The sequence below is a fragment of the Emydura macquarii genome, unplaced genomic scaffold (genome assembly GCF_026122565.2).
Source record: "Emydura macquarii macquarii isolate MOO-44397 ecotype Brisbane River unplaced genomic scaffold, CSIRO-AGI_Emac_v2 contig_1043, whole genome shotgun sequence".
NCBI lineage: Eukaryota > Metazoa > Chordata > Testudines > Chelidae > Emydura > Emydura macquarii.
This window is the reverse complement of record NW_027131180.1, coordinates 12,632,548-12,651,292: the sequence shown is the minus strand read 5'-3', so window position 1 is coordinate 12,651,292 and position 18,745 is coordinate 12,632,548. Positions and strand designations below refer to the sequence as shown.

General features: G+C 45.1%; 1 protein-coding gene across 1 annotated transcript in view; it reads right to left on the bottom strand.

Annotated features, from left to right (window-relative positions):
- USP9X (ubiquitin specific peptidase 9 X-linked) overlaps positions 1–18,745 on the bottom strand; it is a 255,793-nt gene that overhangs the window by 16,561 nt on the left and 220,487 nt on the right. The window contains exons 38-39 of the mRNA XM_067545137.1: positions 7,321–7,450; positions 161–346 (exon numbers count right to left, since the gene is read on the bottom strand). Coding sequence (XP_067401238.1) covers positions 161–346; positions 7,321–7,450 — 316 coding nt within the window. The remainder of the gene's footprint in view (positions 1–160; positions 347–7,320; positions 7,451–18,745) is intronic.

Here is an 18,745-nt window from a genome sequence, read left to right as displayed (position 1 = left end):
CAGCCAGGGCTTTGTCAAGCCAGGCCTTAAAAATCTCTAAGGGTGGATTTCTCCAGTTAGTACACTTTATAAACAATGGAACAGCACATATATCAATTATTATCAACTTATAACCAATGTTTTCAATCAATTTAAAGAAAACACATAAAATTCACTATACCGTTGATAGAAGACTGCATACGTGATGACACATTGCAACAACGGATTAGCTGTGACACTACAGTGTACAATTTTCCCAGTTCAGCATACTGATATTTGATTGGAGGACCTGGGCCTTCATCCAGAGCCACAAGCATGAATGTTGCAGGTACACTTAGTTTCAGAAGTTGTGTCTTTTCTGCTACACCTTCAGAGGGGACAAAAAAGTTACACCTCATGGATAATACTGACAATATATGCTTAACTGTTACCGTTCTTATATAGATGGATTTTTTGGTAAAAAATTTGAAAAAAGTCAAATATTTCCATTGCTGGTTCTTACTCTCTCATTTACACATTCCTTCTTGGGCAGGAGAGAGGGAGAGGTTGGACTGGATTTGTATTAGGCTTTAGCTGAAAACTGCATACAATATCAGAATTTTAAAATCATTTCCACAATGGTACTCATTAGTGTTCACATAACTAGAAGTCAGTCACTAAGAACAGCCATACCGGGTCAGACCAATGGTCCATCTACCCAGTATCCTGTCTTCTGACAGTGGTCAACGCCAGATGCTTCACAGGGAATGAACAGAATAGGACAATCATCAAGTGATCCATTCCTGTCATCCAGTCCCAGCCTCTAGAAGTCAGAGGCTCAGGGACATCCAGAGCATGGGGTTGTATCCCTAAATATCTTGGCTAATAGCCATCAATGGATGCATCCTCCATGAATTTATCTAATTTTTTTTTTTTAAACTCATTTATACTTTTGGCCTTCACAACATCCCTTGGCAATGAGTTCCACAAGTTGACACTGTGAAGAAGTATTTTGTCTGTTTTGAACATGCTGCCTAATCATTTCATTGGGTGACCCTAGTTCTTGTATTACATTATTCACTTTCTCCACACCATTCGTGATTTTATAAACCTCTGTCACATCCCCCTTTTGTCATCTTTTCCAAATTCAACAGTCCCAGTCTTTTTAATCTCTCCTCATATGGAAATTGTGCCATCTCCTTAATCTTTTTTGTTGCCCTTTCCTGTACCTTTTCCATTTTTAACATATCTTTCTTGAGATGGGGTGACCGGAACTGCACAGAATTCAAGGCAAGGCATACCAGGGATTTATACATGGCATTATGATATTTACTGAATTATTATCTATCCCTTTTCTAATGGCTCATGACATTATTAGCTTTTTCAATTGCCACTGCACATTAACTGGATGTTTTCAGAGAACTATCCACAACGATTCCATGGTTTTTCTTGAGAACTAACAGCTAATTTATAGCCCATCATTTTGTAAGAAAAAAGTGGGATTATGTTTTCCAACATGCATTGCTTTGCATTTATCAACATTGAATTTCATCTGCCATTTTATCAGCCAGGCACCCAGTTTAGTGAGATCCCTTTAACGCTTCGCAATCAGCTTTGGACTTTACTATCTTGAGTAATTTAGTATCATCTGTAAACTTCGCCACCTCACTGTTTATCCCTTTTTCCAAATAATTTATGAATATGTTGAACAGCACTGGTCCCAGTATAGATCCCTGGGGAAACTGCTATTTACCTCTCTCTATTGTGAAAAATGACCATTTATCCCGACCGTTGGTTTCCAGTCTTTCAACTAGTTACTGATCCACGAGAGTAACCTCCCGCTTAACTCATGAATGCTTAGTTTGCTTAAGAGCCTTTGGTGAGGTACCCAGTCAAAGCCTTTTCGACAATCCAAGTACACTATATCCACTGGATCACTCTTGTCCACATCTGTTGACCACCTCAAAGAATTTTAATAGTTTGGGGAGGAATTATTTCTTCTTACAAAACCCATGCTGACTCTTCCCCAACAAATCATGTTCATCTAGGAGTCTGATAATTTTGTTCTTTATTATAGTTTCAACCAGTTTACCTGGTACTGAAGTTAGGCTTACCGGCCTGTAATTGCCAGGAACACCTGTAGAATCTTTTTTAGATATTGGCATCACATAGCTATCCTTCAGTCATCTGGTACAGAAGATGATTTAAGTCAGAGGTGTCAAACTCGCTGATGATGGCGGGCCACATTTTAATAAATTGTACCTGAGCTGGGCCATACCTAGGAGCAATGCCCACCATTGAATATTTCGGGGCATCTTCCCTTTTTCGGCGGCAATTCCCAGTGCTATCCTCGCTGCCGAAAAAACAACTCGCCTCCTCCCATTTTCGGCGGCAGCTATGACACCGTGAGCTGCCGCAGAAAAGGGGAGGTGGCGGCGACTCTTCTCAGCGGCACGTAGTGGAATCAGAGCTGCTGCCGTCAAAAGTCGCCGCGTCCTCCCCTCTTTGGCGGTGGCTCCAGGGGCTGCGGGCGACACAAAAACGGCTCATGGGCCACATCCGGCCCGCGGGCTGTATGTTTGACACCCCTGATTTAAGTGATAGGTTACATACCACCGTTAGTCGTTCTGCAATTTCATACTTGGTGTGAATTTCATATATTCCTTCAGAACTCTTGGGTGAATACCATCTGGTCTTGGTGACTTATTAGTTTATCAATTTGTTCCAAAACCTTCTCTATTGACACCTAAATCTGGGACAGTTCCTCATATTTATCACCTAAAAAGAATGGCTCAGGTTTTGGAATCTCCCTCACATTAGTATGTTGTTCATTCAGTGGACCCACTGATTGTCTGTCTAGCTTCCTGCCTCTGATGTACTTAATTTTTTTTTAACTGTTAGTTCTTGGAGTCTTTTGCTAGTTGCTCGTCAAATTCTCTTTTGGCCTGCAATTATACGCTTGACTTGCCAGAGTTTATTCTCCTTTCTATTTTTCTCAGGATGATTTGACTTCTGATTTTTAAAGGATGCCTTTTTTGCCTCCAACTGCCTCTTTTATTGTGTGGTTTAGCCATCGTGGCATTTTTTTTTGTTTTATTTTTTTAAATTTGGGTTATATATTCAATTTGTGCCTCTCTATTACGGCATTTTAAAAAAGTTTACATGCATTTAAAAGCTTGCATGCATTTAACTCTTGTAACTTATCCTTTAAATTTCCATTTCACTAGCTTCCTCATTTATGTGTAGTTCTCCTTTCTGAAGTTAGTTACTGTGGTGGGCTTTGGTATTCCCCCCAATAAGGATGTTAAATTATTTATATTATAGTTATTACTGAGTGGCTCAGCTATATTAAACTCTTGGACCAAATCCTGTGCTCTATTTAGGACTAAATCAAGAACTGCCTTTTCCGTTGTGGGTTCTAAGACTAATCTGCTCCAAGCAGCAGTCATTAATGGTGTCTTGAAACATTATCTCTGTATCCCAACCTGAGGTGACATGTACTCAGTCAATATGGGGATAGTTGAAATCCCCCATTATTATTGAGTTTTCTATTTTTATAGCCTTTCTAATCTCCCTGAGCATTTTACAATGACCATCACGGTCAGGTGGTTGGTAGTACATTCCCATTGCTATACTCTTACTATTCAAGCATGGAATTTCTGTTCACAGAGATTCTATAGTACAGTTTGATTCATTTAAGATTTTTACTATATTTGACTATGCCTTCTTTCACATATAGTGTCACTGTCCCACCAGCACAACCTACTTTGTCATTCCTATATATTTTGTACCATGGTATTACTGTGTACTACTGTTACTAGAAAGCCATTATGTAAGCCTTTATGACTCCATTAAAAAAATTAATATATTTGTTACATTTCACGCCATGCTATGTCTCGTATGAACATCACAACTTCCTGCCCAATCTGCAACACTCGGTGTTCCAGTGCACAGTCCTGAACAGACTCAACTGTGCAACGTCGTGAAGTAGTTTTAAGTCAAAAAATGGATCAAACCACCAAATACATTTTCTTAAAAGGCAATACAAATACATTTTATGATAGCAATGTTACATTTTACAGATTTTTAATCTGCATCTTTATTTAAAAAATGTAGTTGAGAACATCTTTAGAAAAATGTAAGAAAGTGAACTGTGTAATTCAATTTTTGTTATTTTGTAACTATACTTCTATGGCCATACATATTTTTAATTGATTAAAGAAAACAACACACATCATGTCTGCTCCATAGGTACTATCAGTCAGACAGGGACATGTTCCCTGCCAAATTGTATTATCTTTCTCAACATGGCTAAAAGTCGTATGTACTTTTCATTCAGTCCATTTGCAGCTATTTTGTTCTGTTTCTAATTGTGGTTGGATCTCTTATTTACCATCTTGCTCTCCTCATGAGAGGAAAGAATCCAGACAGCTTGTTATTTTATAGGTTCATTTTGTTTAGGTTAGTCAGCTTAGTTTAACAATAACCATGATAATGGAGAAACAGTTTGCTTTGCTATAGCATTGGAAAATTTGTTATGCAATTTTCTTTCTAGAACAGACCCCTCCTTCAGCCTGAGGAAGCTGAGCTGTACCTCAATTCCTGCAAATACCAGAGACAGTTCAAACTTGTCCACAGGACTGTGTGCGCTGTGGGAGGAAGGACTGGCCATGACTGCTGTGCCAGATTAGTACTTCCAATGCTGTACAGAAACACTACATTATTATTAGTAGATTAAATGCAAATTAACTGGTTTATTTAGCTCTGTTTATTTTATATACTCATTTATCTCAGGTAGGGTGGACTGGGATAACAAATCAGCTCCAGAAATGAAATTAGATAACATTTTCCTTTCTGCATCCTGACCTTTTCCCCAATCTGAGAACACTGAGATGCAGTGAGCAATAATAATTTAAAAAAAATCAGTAGGGAGGGAGGGGTAAGTAGAACAGGAAAATGTTTTCCCCTCTTCCCTAAAAATTAGAAGTATTATACTTATTTTGGGATCACCATTAAGGACGTTCCTGAGAAGGGATGCTTCCGCAGACCAAAGATGTAAGCATGCAGTGCTTTATGAAAGAGCTGATGGAATACCATTTACAACCTTTACAGATTTCTGGTGTGATGGCCAACACCCTTTCTGCCCAGGAGGTCTCTGTGTATTGCTTTAAAGTGGGCTCTGATCCCTACTGGAAGTGATTTATTGTAACTGAACATGGTTCAGTGATATTGCCCTTGAGACATCTTGCTACAGAGATTTTAGATTCTATTATGCACAGGCAGTTAGCATGGGAATAAATGAATAAGGATGCTTTACTGATCAGTTATAATTATGTAGTTGCTTTTCCTTTCAGATGTTGAGGATTTGAGAAAACAAAATGAGTGACTTCCTGTGCGATATGGAAGAAAAGAAGTGTCAAACCACTGTTGTGCATAATTCCGAAGAACTACTTTGTCTTCATAGAAGATTCAGTGAAGTTTGTGTCTTAAATAAATTTCAGTCTCTTTATCTGACTTCAAACAAGACGATTGATTTATGGAGAACAAGTACGAGTAATTAAATTTCTCTGGTTAGACTGGATGAATTGCGAGTGCTTGTAGCACAGCTAGCAAATACTACGTAGAGAAGTTTGGATTAACTGTTGATTTGGATAGATGTGCTGACCTAACCAACACTGAAACCACATAGTGGGCTCTACCAGATACTTGGATGTGCTTACATTTATGACATTGTTTACAAGAAGACATGAGAAATGATGGTGGTTGGTCTTAGGCACAGATCTAAGTCATTTTGTAAGAAATCCAGAAGAACTGAAACACTTTCTTTCCTAAGATTGATTTTTTTCGTGACACAAGTAGGAAAAAAATTGTCTTGCATTAGGACAAGGCGGGGAAGATCTGCCATATGAGACAAGCAGAATCTCACCTATTTTGGAAGAGTATCCTATTTTCTTTAGGACTTGTTGCTAAAAAAGCCACTGCGTCATACTCAGGTTGCCAGGCTGGGACGCAGGAACAAGCCCTGAGAAAGGAGATCCTGCCTACTGGAAAGTTAGGAGTGGAGACCTCTGAGAGAGCTCACTAGAGAACTATGGCTGTCTGGCCAATATGAGAACAACAAAAATAACCATCATTTCCTACTTTTAATCTTCTGAATGGTTTTTCCTGATGGCAGAAGTGTAGAAAAGCTGATTCAGACATCTACATGACAGGCAGTTTTCACTGATCTTTTGTCTGCCTGCAACAAAAGACCAGGTACGCATTCAGCTGGAATGCAAATAGGTCAACTTGGAGACAGCCTAGCTCTGAGTATCAGTGAGAGCTCTTCTTTGTTCAGGGATCATTCCAAGTTGTACATATACTGACTGCTTAGCCAGTTTCAGTTTGTGTTTTATGTGGATTAGCTTTCCACACTGGAAAGAATCTGCATTATTCTGACATTTATATTTGAGTTTTGTGCCCTTTTGGATTTATGATATACCATCATGTTTGTATTGTTTGACTGAATTAGTGCATGCTTCATCCTTAGAGGATGCTAGGAAGTCCTGAAGAGTCAGTGTGTCATTTCTTTTCTCTCTGAAGTTAAGTTCAGAAAATCTTCAGAGCATTGATTATATTTCCTGTGGATATACTTTAGTGCTCCAGGTCTAGAAACCCCAAGATCTGGGAAACCTGGTCAAGATTTTAGCATTTAATATGTTGAGGATCTCAGGTTATCCTCATTCTAGGATGTTGGAAAAGCTTCATAAATGTTAATCCTCTAAAAGAAAGGGGAGAAGAAGGAGGGGAGATATTTTACTTGTTATTTCTCCCAAAGTGAGCTTTTCAAGATAGGACATTAATGAACAAAGGCATGTGTGCTAAACTGCTATCTTTATTTTATACTTCTGGAGACAATCTTGTGTAAGTGGAATAGCCAAGCCCCACAGCCACGTCTGAATTGCCTCCAATACTTTGCAGGAAAAAAGGTAGAGCCCAGTTGTATCAAACTGGGAGAAAATCAGAATCAAAAGTGATCTAAGTAGTAGATCGTTACTGCAGAATAAACATGCATTATAGTACCATTGTACTTAATGATAGTTATATATGTTATCAGTCATTCAGATTGCTGACCACAAAAACTGATATTTTAAATGAATGAGATTTATCCAGTCATGGACTAGCTTATTCATCAAATGACTGTAAACTAAAAAACTCGAAGGATAAACAGTGCTAATTGACTGAAGCACAAAATAGGTAATCACTACAAGCCAATCAGAAAGCAGCATGTCAAGAATGACAGTGATTGTCACCACACTGCATGTGTAAAAAAAAGAAAGTGCATACAGTCACAACATTAAGCATATTTCATAAACTGCTTACCTAGGTTGGCATACATCACAAACAGATTGAAATACTGTTGCAAATGGCGCCCATGTTCAGACACTTCCCTTCTAAGAAGATTTAGTACTGCTCTCAGCAAATGATCACTCAAACTTAAGTTATCATAGGCCTGGAAAACAAAAAAGTTCTAACATTAATGGCAGTTCCTGAACAGTTTCCATTCAATAAATACACACATGGGAGCTCAATACCTATTTAAATGTTATTTTTCATGCAGCACACTAGTATAAGGTGAAGCCCTTTTAAAATGGAATAGTTAAAACAAAAATTGGTTCTATGAAATTCTAAGACAGCTTCAACTACTGGGTCTGAAGTGAGAGAAACAGGAATGTTCCATAGCACTCTACAAAAGAAAAATATTCACTCCTTTCCCATTAAGATGGAGTACATACACTCAGAAACAGACACTCAAGTGTTCAAATGATTATTTTATCATAAATGTATAATTAATAGAAAAACTCACAATTGTAGTGGGGAAGAAGGGTGGGGAAGCGCTAGTCTACTATAAACATAGCCTTTTAAGGGAAAAACAACTGCAGGCAAATATTTTGATCTTCTCCAGAAGTTAAGAATTTAAGATAGATTTGAACAATCTGAGAATAAATCTGATTATGTATTTAAAATAAATGACCTGTATCTTAATTAGAATGTGACAAATCATCACAGATAATGCAATAAAAATAATCTAAGTTCCTTAGCAAGTGTAAAAACAGCCTCCAAAAAGGTAGAGTTAAGGGACATCACTGTTAATTCCCTGGGAAAAAAATTAAGAGTCAATACTTTTAATATTACGTAAAAGTTCATATACCAACACACAGCAAGACCTCGCTCTCCAGATTTAGCACTGATACTCATCACCATACTACCGGAACACCTTCCAGGCTCATTGCTGGTATAGTGTGAGGTACCTTTGTCAACTTCATTAAGTCTTTGGCTTTTCTCCATTTCCCTGGTATGGGAAGCACTATTTGAGTGTGGGGTTTTCCCCCCCCATAGTTTTATTGAGGATTTTTTTGTGGTGGCAGGGTGAACGGGTTGATTGTGGCAGAAAAGCTTTATCAAAGGACTTGCAGCATTCCCTACATGTGGTCACACTACTGATTAGACCTATCTTATATAAAAGTTTGTTCACTGGCTGGGTCACCTTGACCAAGAATGGTTTAACTCATGCTTCTGACATGCTTCTTTCTATGCTTTGTGATTTGCAATGTCCAAGAGTCTATATGCCTTGGCATGTCAGAGATGGTAGATATGGTCTCCAATGTAGCTGGGATATGATCCCATAGTGGCACTGACAATCAGGCCCAAGGCCCTGAATTAGCATGAGAAGGAGATTGGGATTCAGTGGAAGGAGTGAAGCACAGGAGTGATGTACTTATGGAAAAGTATCCCATGGAGGAGAGGGCAGCTGCATTCTGTGCAAGCTGGAACCTTTGCATTATTTACATATTCAGCTTCTGACAGTGAATAATTCAACCAGGAGATGACAAATTTCTGCAGCACTGTGGCCATGACCTCATCTGGAAGAGAAAGGTGAATTTTCCTAGAAAGTTGGAGATGGAACGTGATGTTTGTCACTGATGCAACCTGGTCATATAGGCTGTAATGAGCTAAACAGGACCCCAAAGCATCTCACCCCTTTAATGAATTGTGTGTGTGTTTACACAAAATCAGATATCTTTCATTGTTGTTTGTAGTATGGCGGGCGCAGCTACAGACGCCGCAAAGACCACCGCGAGAGAAGATGGGACCGGCCCGCCAACCGACCGTGAGAGGCACCGCACTACTGAGAGACATTTCACCCCGTACGGACCTATGTATTCTCCTTACTGAACCATACCCCCAATGTCCCCACTGTACACTGAAATGCTCCCTCATGCCCATATATATCTCTCTCTGTAACCCTTAAGCCCAACATCACCACGCCCCATCCGGGATATTGCAGCCCACCCCACCCCATCACTGCCCTCCCCAGGCCCCCATTCCCACCCCCACGCACGGACTCACTCGCCGCGGAAGAAGACGGGACGGACCTACCAGTCGACCATAAGGAACACTGGACTAATGAGAGTCATTTCACCCCTCATGGACCTATATATTCTCTTCCCTGCTGGATCTTGCCTCCAATGACTTTACTATGCATTGCATTGAAATGTGCCCTCATGCCCACATATGTATCTCCTATCGCCTCTCCCCCGACCTCCACTCTCACCCCCACACAGGGACTCACTTGCCCTCCCTAGCAAACGCCGCCCAGGGACCCCCCCTCGCGGTGGCACGCCACTGTACCCCCAGTCCTCCACCCCCACACACAGACTCACTTGCCTTCCCTGGCAATGCCCCCCAGGGCCCCTCCCTCCTCAACCTCCCAGGGCTCCCCTTCACCATGGATAGCGTCCCCCAACCCACATATCCCCCCGTAGGCCACGGTACTCCCCAGACCTCCACCCCCACGCATGGACTCACTTGCCTTCCCTGGCAATGCCTCCCAGAGACGCTCCCTCCACGCTGGATAGCGTTCCCCCCACACCCTCCTGCAACCCTCAAGCCGCACACCCCCAGCCTCTCCCACGGGCCACAGCTCATCCTCGATCAGCCCCCATTCCCCCCCACTGCGTGTCATCCCCGGATGCTGTATTGCTGTGCTTTTTAAACCTTGACTATCGCTTTATTGTTTTGTGCTTAAACATTTGCTAATAAAACGTTTTAATTTGTAGATGTGTTGATCACAGGATATTGAAGAGAAAGTGGGTGAGGTAATATCTTTTATTGGACCAACTTCTGTTGGTGAGAGAGAGACAAGCTTTTGAGGTACACTGAGCTCTTCCTTAGGTAGCTTGAAAGCTCGTCTCTCACCTACCTGAAGAAGAGCTTAGTGTACCTCAAAAGCTTGTCTCTCTCTCACCAACAGAAGTTGGTCAGTAAAAAATATCTCACCCACCTTGTCTCTCTAATACACAAAATTAAATAGACAGTAGAAATAGTTGGTCATTCAATCCAGAAGATAAGTCTTTGGTCTACACTACTGAAAGGCCAAACATTGCTTCATTGCAAAGAATTCTGCCAATAGTAAGTCCTCAGGTTTGCGGTTCTTTTTGCATCATGATAAAAGATCATGCCTCAAGATCATTCAGGGCAGTTCTGGAATATTCTAGGGCACTAGTCTTCCTCTGGAGATTGGTTCAAGCAATTTCAATCCACCACTATTTTTTGATCCATTTTCCTATAAAGGGGAATTTCAAGACTGAGTTATAGCTGGATGAATGTTTAACCTTTATACATATCACGTTATGCATTTTCAAGTCACTTCACACACATTATCAATCTTCAGTGTCTGAGAAAAACTGTTTCATAACTGTTGTTCTTCAAGATGTGTTGCTCGTGTCCATTCCATATTGTGTTAAATGTGTGCATGCCACATGCACAGTTGCTGGAGATTTTTCCTTCAGTGGTATACGTAGGGCCGGCTCTAGTGCCCTCTCGGATTGCATGCATATGTGCCAGTATAAGGGGCGCTACTGGTCACCCCCGCCCTCTCAGTTCTTTCTAGCTGGTAACTCCGACAGAGGGGCAGGAGGGTGGGTTATGGAATGGACATGAACAACACATCACAAACAACAGTTTCGAAAGGCTAGTAACAGTTTTTCTTCTTCAAGTGCTTGCTCAGGGTCCATTCCATGTAAGATGACTCACAAGCAATGTCCCTGGAAGTGGGCTAGGAGTTCACAGATGTGTTGTTTACAACACAGCACTCCCAAAACTTGTGTCATGGGCCTGCTGAGTGATGGCATAGTGGGATGCGAAGGAATGGATCAATGACCATGTCATGGCCCTATAGATGTCCTGGATTGATATCTGTGCAAGGAACGCTGATGACGCCTGCGCTCTCGTAGAAAGAGCTGTCACGATAGCCGGAGGCGGGACTTTTGTCTGCTTGTAGCAAGCTCAGATGCAGGAGGTAATCCAGGACGAGATCTTGGGAGTCCTTTCATCCTGTCCGCCACAGTGACGAAAAGCTGCATAGACTTGCGGAAGGGCTTAGTCCTATTGATACAGGAGGCCAGGCCTGTCTAACATCTCAACTATGTAGCTGCCTTGTCTCATCACTGCTGTGAGGCTTTGGAAAAAAGACAGGCAGAAAAATATCCTGATTGATCCAGAACTGTGACACCACCTTCAGTGGAAAGGCTGGGTGGGGACATATCTGGACCTTGTCTTTGAAGAACACCGTAATAGGAGGTTCTGAAGTCAGGGCTTTGATTTTGGAGACTCTTCTGGCCGAAATAATCGCCACAAGGAAAGTGACCTTCCACAAGAGGAGTAGTAGGGGACAACAGGATGCCAGAGGCTCAAAGGGGGGCCCTGTAGGCCTTGACAGAACCAGGTTTAGGTCCCATGGAGGAATCGGGTTGCAAACCTGCAGGTAGAGCCTTTTCAACCCTTGAGGAAAGAACAGTTACTTACCTTCTTTGAGACGTGTTACTCATGTCCATGCAGAATTAGGTGTGTGCGCGCTACATGCACCGGTGCTGGAAATTTTTCCCCAGTGGTATCTGTAGGGCCAGCTCTAGTGCCCTCTGCAGTGGCACATGTATGCGCTTGTGTATAGGGATCTGCCAGCCCCCCTCCCTCTCAATTCCTTCTTGCCAGAACTCTGACAGAGGGGACAGACGGTGGGTCGTGGAATGGACATGAGCAACACACCTCGAAAAACAACAGTTACAAGGTAAGTAACTGTTCTTTCTTCTTCGAGTGTTTGCTCATATCCATTCAGAATTAGGTGACTTACCAGCAGTTCTTAAACGTGATGATTGCAGCACCGCTCTGCCAATCTGAGCGTCGTTTTGCGCCTGCTGTGAGATGGCATTGTGGGACGTAAACATATGAATCGAGGACCATGTAGCGGATCTACATATGCCCTGAATGGGTACACGTGCCAAGAAGGCTGCTGAGGATGCCTGTGCCCTTGTGGAGTGGGCAGACAGGGAAGTCAGGGGCGTGATCCCTGGTTGCTCGTAACAGGCCCGAATGCAGGCTGAAATCCAGGACGAGATCCTTTGGGATGACACCAGGTGTGCCTTCATCCGGTCAGCAATAGCAACAAAGAGCTGCGTGAAAAGGCAGAAAGGTCTGGTTCTGTCAATGTAGAAAGCCAATGCCCCCCTTACATCAAGGGAGTGGAGACGTCTCTCCTCGTTGGATCCAAGAGGTTTTGGATAGAACACTGGCAGAAATATGTCCTGGTTAACATGGAAATAGGAAACAACCTTTGGCAGGAATGCTGGGTGAGGCTGAAGCTGCAGCTGGGTCTTTGAAGAAAACTGTATATGGTGACTCTGAAGTTAGGGCTTTTAGTTCAGAGACCCTTCATGACAAGGTAATTGCTACCAAGAATGCTACCAGGACAGGTGCATAAGGGAGCAAGAAGCCAATGGCTCAAATGGTGAAGCCGTAAGCCTCAAGAGGATGAAGTTCAGATCCCACTGTGGGACCAGGTCCCGTAGCGAAGGAAGAAGTCTCTCAAGGCCCTTGAGGAATCTGGTTGCCATCCCGTGAGGGGAAAAAACTGATCTGCCTTGGATCGGAGGGTGAAAGGTCGAAATCGCTGCCAGGTGCACCTTAACAGATGAGGCAGCCAGGCCTTCCTGCTTTAGATGGAGCAGATAATCTAGGATCACCTGAATAGGGGATTTTGTCGGCGAAACATTTTGACTCGTTGCCCAGCAGGTGAAGCGTTTCCACTTGGCTACATAAGACACCGTAGTAGAAGGCTTCCTGCTCTTTAAAAGGATCCTCTGAACGTGGGTCGAGCAGTGTCGCCATGAAGCATCCATGCCATCAGCTGCAGAGTAGCCAACTCCAGGTGGAGCAGCTGGCCCCAGTCCTGAGAAAGGAGGTCCGGTCTCAATGGGAGCAACCATGGCTGGGTCACCGAGCGCTCCAACAGCAACTCAAACCAATGCGGTCTGGGCCATGTTGGGGCTATCAGGATGACCTGAGCTCTGTCCCTCTTGATCTTCACAAGGACTCTGTGTATGAGAGGTATAGGGGGAAAAGTGTACCTGAGGCCTCCCAACCACGACAGGAGAAAAGAGTCTTCCTGGGAGGTATCCTCCGACCTTAGGAAGGAGCAGTATTGAGTGCACTTCTTGTTTTCCCTGGTCGCAAAGAGGTCCACTTGGGGAGTTCCCCATCTTTGGAAAATGCGGCTTGCTATCTCCTGGTGGAGAGACCACTCGTATTGATAGCAAAACGATTTGCTCAGACAATCAGCTAGCATATTTTTTAACCCCAGTAGATAAACTGCCTCCAGGTAGATGTTATGGCTTACAGAAAAATTCCACAGGCACAAGGTTTCGCAACAGAGGGCTGAAGACCTGGCTCCCCCTTGCCTATTGGAGAGGTGTGGTAGGAACACCTTGCAGGCTAGACGAATTGCCGAGTTCACTGATGTTGATGTGGAGAGACAACTCCTCCCTGGACACAAGACCTTGCGTCCTTAGGGCACTGAGGTGGGCACCCCAGCCCGTGGCCGAAGTGTCTAACACTAACGAGAGGGTCGGCCTCGGTGCCACAAAAGGTATTCCTGCCATTAAGTGTCAAGGTTCCATCCACCATGACAGGGAAGTAAGTACATGTGGGGGGATTGAGAGTACTCTGTCCAAGGAGTGTCTGGATGGGGAGTAAACTGTGGAAAGCCACAACAGGAGTGGCTGAAGTTGCATCCTGGCGTGACGGACCATGTACCCCAGGAAGCTGAGACACACTCTTGCCATGGTGAAGGGGTGAACTGCTAGTTGGGCTATGAGTTCTGACATTGCTAGGAGCACTTTGGCTCGAGTCGAGTCCAGGACTGCCCCTATGAACTCTATCTTTTGAACTCGTGTAAGTATTGATTTTTATTAGTTTATTAACAGGCCCAGGGACTGACAGGTGCCCCTAAGAATCTCGATACAGTGTTGGACCTGCGCCTTTGACTGACCCCGGATCAGCCAGTGGTCCAAGTAAGGAAAAAACCCGCACTCCTCCGCGCCTGAGGTGGGCCGCCACTACCGCCATGCACTTGGTGAACACACGCGGTGTGGTGGAGAGGCCAAACGGGAGGACAGCAAATTGGTAATGTTGAGCGTCCACAGTAAACTGTAGGAATCTCCTGTGGCCCGGAGAGATTGCAATGTGAAAATAAGCGTCTTTCAAATCGAGAGCAGCGTACCAGTCGCCCAGATCCAGAGAGGGAATGATAGCTGACAGGGTGACCATACGGAATTTCAACTTCTTGAGGAATTTGTTCAAAGCACGTAAATCCCAAATGGGCCTGAACCCTCCTTTGGGATCAGAAAGCAAAGGGAGTAGAAACCTTTTCCCCTCAATCTTTCAGGAACCTCCTCTTCCACCTTGCCCACATGCAATAGGGCCTGCTTTTCCTGAACAAGGAGTTGCTCGTGAGAGGGGTCCGTGAAGATGTATGGGAAGGGAGGGTGGGAAAGCGGAAGTGAAAGAAACTAGAGGGCATAGCCAGAAGCCACTGTGCTTAGAACCCAGTGGTCTCTTATGGTCCTCGAAGGAGGGAGAAAAGGGGCTAGGCAGGAAGAAAATAACCAGGAATCTGGATCCTGAGTAAAGTCTAATAGGTTGCTCTCAGGCGCACCTTCAACAGCTTTGCTTCCCCCTGAGGGATGGCGGCTCGGCCCTGATCTCAAGACAGAGGCTTGCGAATAGCCCCGACGGCGTTTATAGTTCTTGTTTTCTCCTGGAGGGCACCACTTGGGCCTGGTCCCCAAAACGCTGTTGCTGAGAGAGCCTGAAATGCCTCCTGGATGAGGACAGGGTACAGAGACCCAATGATCTCAGAGTAGCCCTTGAGTCTTCAGCCCATGCAGCCTGGAGTCGATCTGGACCGCAAAGAGGGCTGAGCTATCAAATAAAAGGTCCTGGATGGATTGCTGGACCTCCATGGAAAGACCAGACGATTGGAGTCAGGTGTCCTCATCGACACCGCGGAGGCTATTGCGCGTGCCACCGAGTCTGCTGCATCCAATGCCGCCTGCAGGGAGGCTCTGGCCACTGCTCTTCCCTCCTCCAGGATTGCTTCAAATTCCTGCTTGGAGGACTGTGGGAGGGAGCCGGCGAACCTTTCCAGTGACTGCCATATATTATAATGGTATTGTCCCAAAAGCGCTTGCTGATTGGACATTCTCAGCTGTAGGCTAGCTGTTGCATATACCTTGTGACCAAATAAATCTAATTTTTTGGCCTCTTGCCCCTGCTTGTCATGCTTGTTAGCTGCCGCCACAACTAGTGAAACCGGAGATGGGCGCTGTGTACAGATAGTCAAGCCCTTTGGTGGGCACATAATGTTTTTCTGCCTGCTTGGATGTGAGGGGCAGGAAGGCTGGGCTTTGCCACAGCTCCTTTGTGAATTTTAGCACCCTTCATGTACTGGGAGGGCTACCCTAGAAGGAGCTGCAGATGTTAGGATGCCAAAGAGTTCATAAATTGGCTCAGAAAGTTCCTCTATTTTGAGGCCCAGGTGCGCCCTGTAGTTGTCCAGTGGGGTGGTGTGAGAGGGGCCCGCTACCTCCTCATTAGAATAGGAAGATGAGGAGGCAGGAATCTGAAGGGGAGCTGGAATTTCCTCCCTGGTTGTGGTGGTTACCCAGGGACTACCTGAGAGAGAGTCTTCCCGGTCCGACCCAATATCTATGTCGGTTGCCGCAGCTGGGCGCTTTGAGTATTGCAGTACTGAGGCGTCCACAGACTGAGTGTATGGAATGGTGCCTGAGGGAACCCCCACCGATTCCAAAATTGCCACTGCCCCTGCAGCCACCCTCCCATCTGCAGCAGCATGGGGAATCCAGTGGGCTGCTTGGGGGGCTTGTCTCTTTTGGGGGAACGATTATCTCCTCCACCGAGTCCGAAGAGCTGATTGCTCGTGACTATGGGGGCACCAATGCCGCTAGTTTCTCCACAATGCTTCTCAAACATCTGGGCTCCGGTGACGAATGGTGCAGAGAACATGAGCACCGTCTGTGCCTTGAGCATGTCTTGCCTTTAGGCTTTTTATAAAGACTTTTGCGGTACCGGAGCTTCGGAGATCTGCCATGGGAGCTCGCCAAGCAGTGTTGGAGACTCAGTCTCAGTGTTCCAAAGATTGATGCTGACGCTCTTCAGACTGGTGCCTGACGTTCAGTGACCGGTGCCTGACGTCCGGTGACTGAAGACTCGACTCTGACCTATGTTGATGCGGTTCTGGGGAATGGTGCCAGGACTCTGGCGACCACTGCAAGATCAGTGAACGGTCTGACCCTTGGCCGGGGCATCAGTTCCTCGGTATCCTGCTCTACTCTCCTGTGGTGTAAGCAGTACTGGCAAGGCCAACAGGTCTTTCATTGCCTGGACTGCCTCAGGTGTAGAAGGGATCTATAAACAGCATGGGCCTTTGCCACTCCCCAGAGTTAGTGGTGGTACGGGAGTCGGGCACAATGCCCTTGTGGGCAGAGATGTTCTTAGGGTTGAATTGGTTTTTTCTTCTTCTTCAGTGCCAGAAACATCGAACAGTGCCGTGAGGGTGCCAATACCGGGGGAGCACTCCTGGTTGATACCACCGTACTGGGTGCCAAGTCTGATTGTGGCTCTGACACCGGTCTAAGTGCCGATTCCATTAGAAAGGCCTTAAGTTTAATGTCCTGGTCCTTCTTGGCTCAAGGGCAAAAACCTTTGCATATCTTACACTTTTCACAAAGATGCGCCTCTCCCAGACACTTCAACAGCTCTAGTGCAGGTCACTCAATGGCATGGGCTTCTTGCATGCAGCACAGGGTTTAAAATCCAGGGATCAGGGCATGCCCCAACCTGGGTAAACAATTAACTATCAGATAAACTCTTAAACAACAACTATCTACACTAGAAATACAAAGAAACCACTAGGAATACTAGAACTTGCAGAAGCAAGTGTGTGTTCCAGCACCATCATGGGCGGTAAGAAGGAACTGAGAGGGAAGGGGGTCAGCAGAACCCTATATATGAATGCATACGTGCGCCACTGCAGAGTATACTAGAGCCGGCCCTACGGATACCACTAGGGGAAAAATTTCCGGCACCGGTGCATGTGGCGCACACAACTAATTCTGAATGGACATGAACAAGCACTCAAAGAAGAACCTGAATATCATCTCATGGGAGAAGACTGATTTGCCCTGAACCGGCGGATGGAAGGCCGAGATGGCTGCCAGGTGAACCTTGACCGATGACAGAGCCAGACTCTGGCGCTTCAGGTGGAGCAAACAGTCCAAGATGGATCACAGGGAAGACCGAGATGGAGAAAGATTCAATTCAGAGGCCCAACAAATGAAATGCTTCCACTTAACCAAAATTTGGAGGGTTTTCTGCTACCTAGCAAGAGTTGCTTGACCTGAATTGAGCAGGGTTCAGCTATGCAGCTGCCATGCCATCAGAGGTAAGGAGGTTCAGTTCGGGTGGAGCAACAAGCTGTGAGATCTTACGAAATCAAGTCCAGATGGGGTGTGAGCACTATCAGGGATGTCGATGCGAGTTCAAGCAGCATACTGAACCAGTGCTGGCATGGCCACAGCTGGGCCATCGTGGTAACTTTCGCCTTGTCCCTTCTTGATCTTTAGAAGAACCTTGTGAGCCAAGGGGATTGGTAGGAAGACTTACAGCAGGTTGTCCGCCCACGATAGCAGAAAGGCATTGGAAAGTGAGCCTTTGCTGAGTCCCTGCACTGAACAGAACCAACTGCATTTCCTGTTCTGTCTGGTGGCAAACAGACCCACTTGGGGAGTCCCTCACCTCTGGAAGATGACACTGATTACTTCCGAGTGAAGAGACAACTCATGGCGAGAGGAAAGGGACTGCTGAGGTGATACGCCAACAAATTCTGGTCTCCCGGGAGGTGTGAGGCCTCTAAATGAATGGCGTGCTGCACACAAGACCCACAGTTGGAAGGCCTCCTGACACAGGGCTGAGGATCAGGCTCCCCCTTGCTCGTTGGCATAAAACATCAAGACCGTATTGTCTGTCAAGACCTACATGATCTTGTCTGAGAGATGGGAGAGGAATACGTCTCAGACCAAGCATATCACCCTGATTTCCCTGACATTTATATGCAAGGGACAATTCTTCATGGGACCAGAGACTGCTGAAGTGGGCATCCCACCCCAAGTCTGATGTGTCCGACACCAGGGTCATTGTTGGCCATGGGGCCACAAAAGGTACCCTTTCCATCATGGAACACGGGTCTGACCAAGCCAGAGAAGCTAAGAACGTTGATGGAATTGTGGGAACTGAGTCCAAATGGCGTCTGCTCGCAGAGTAGACTGACACCAGCCACATCTGCAGGGGTCTGACGCATAGCCATGCGTACTGCACCATGTAGGAACATGCT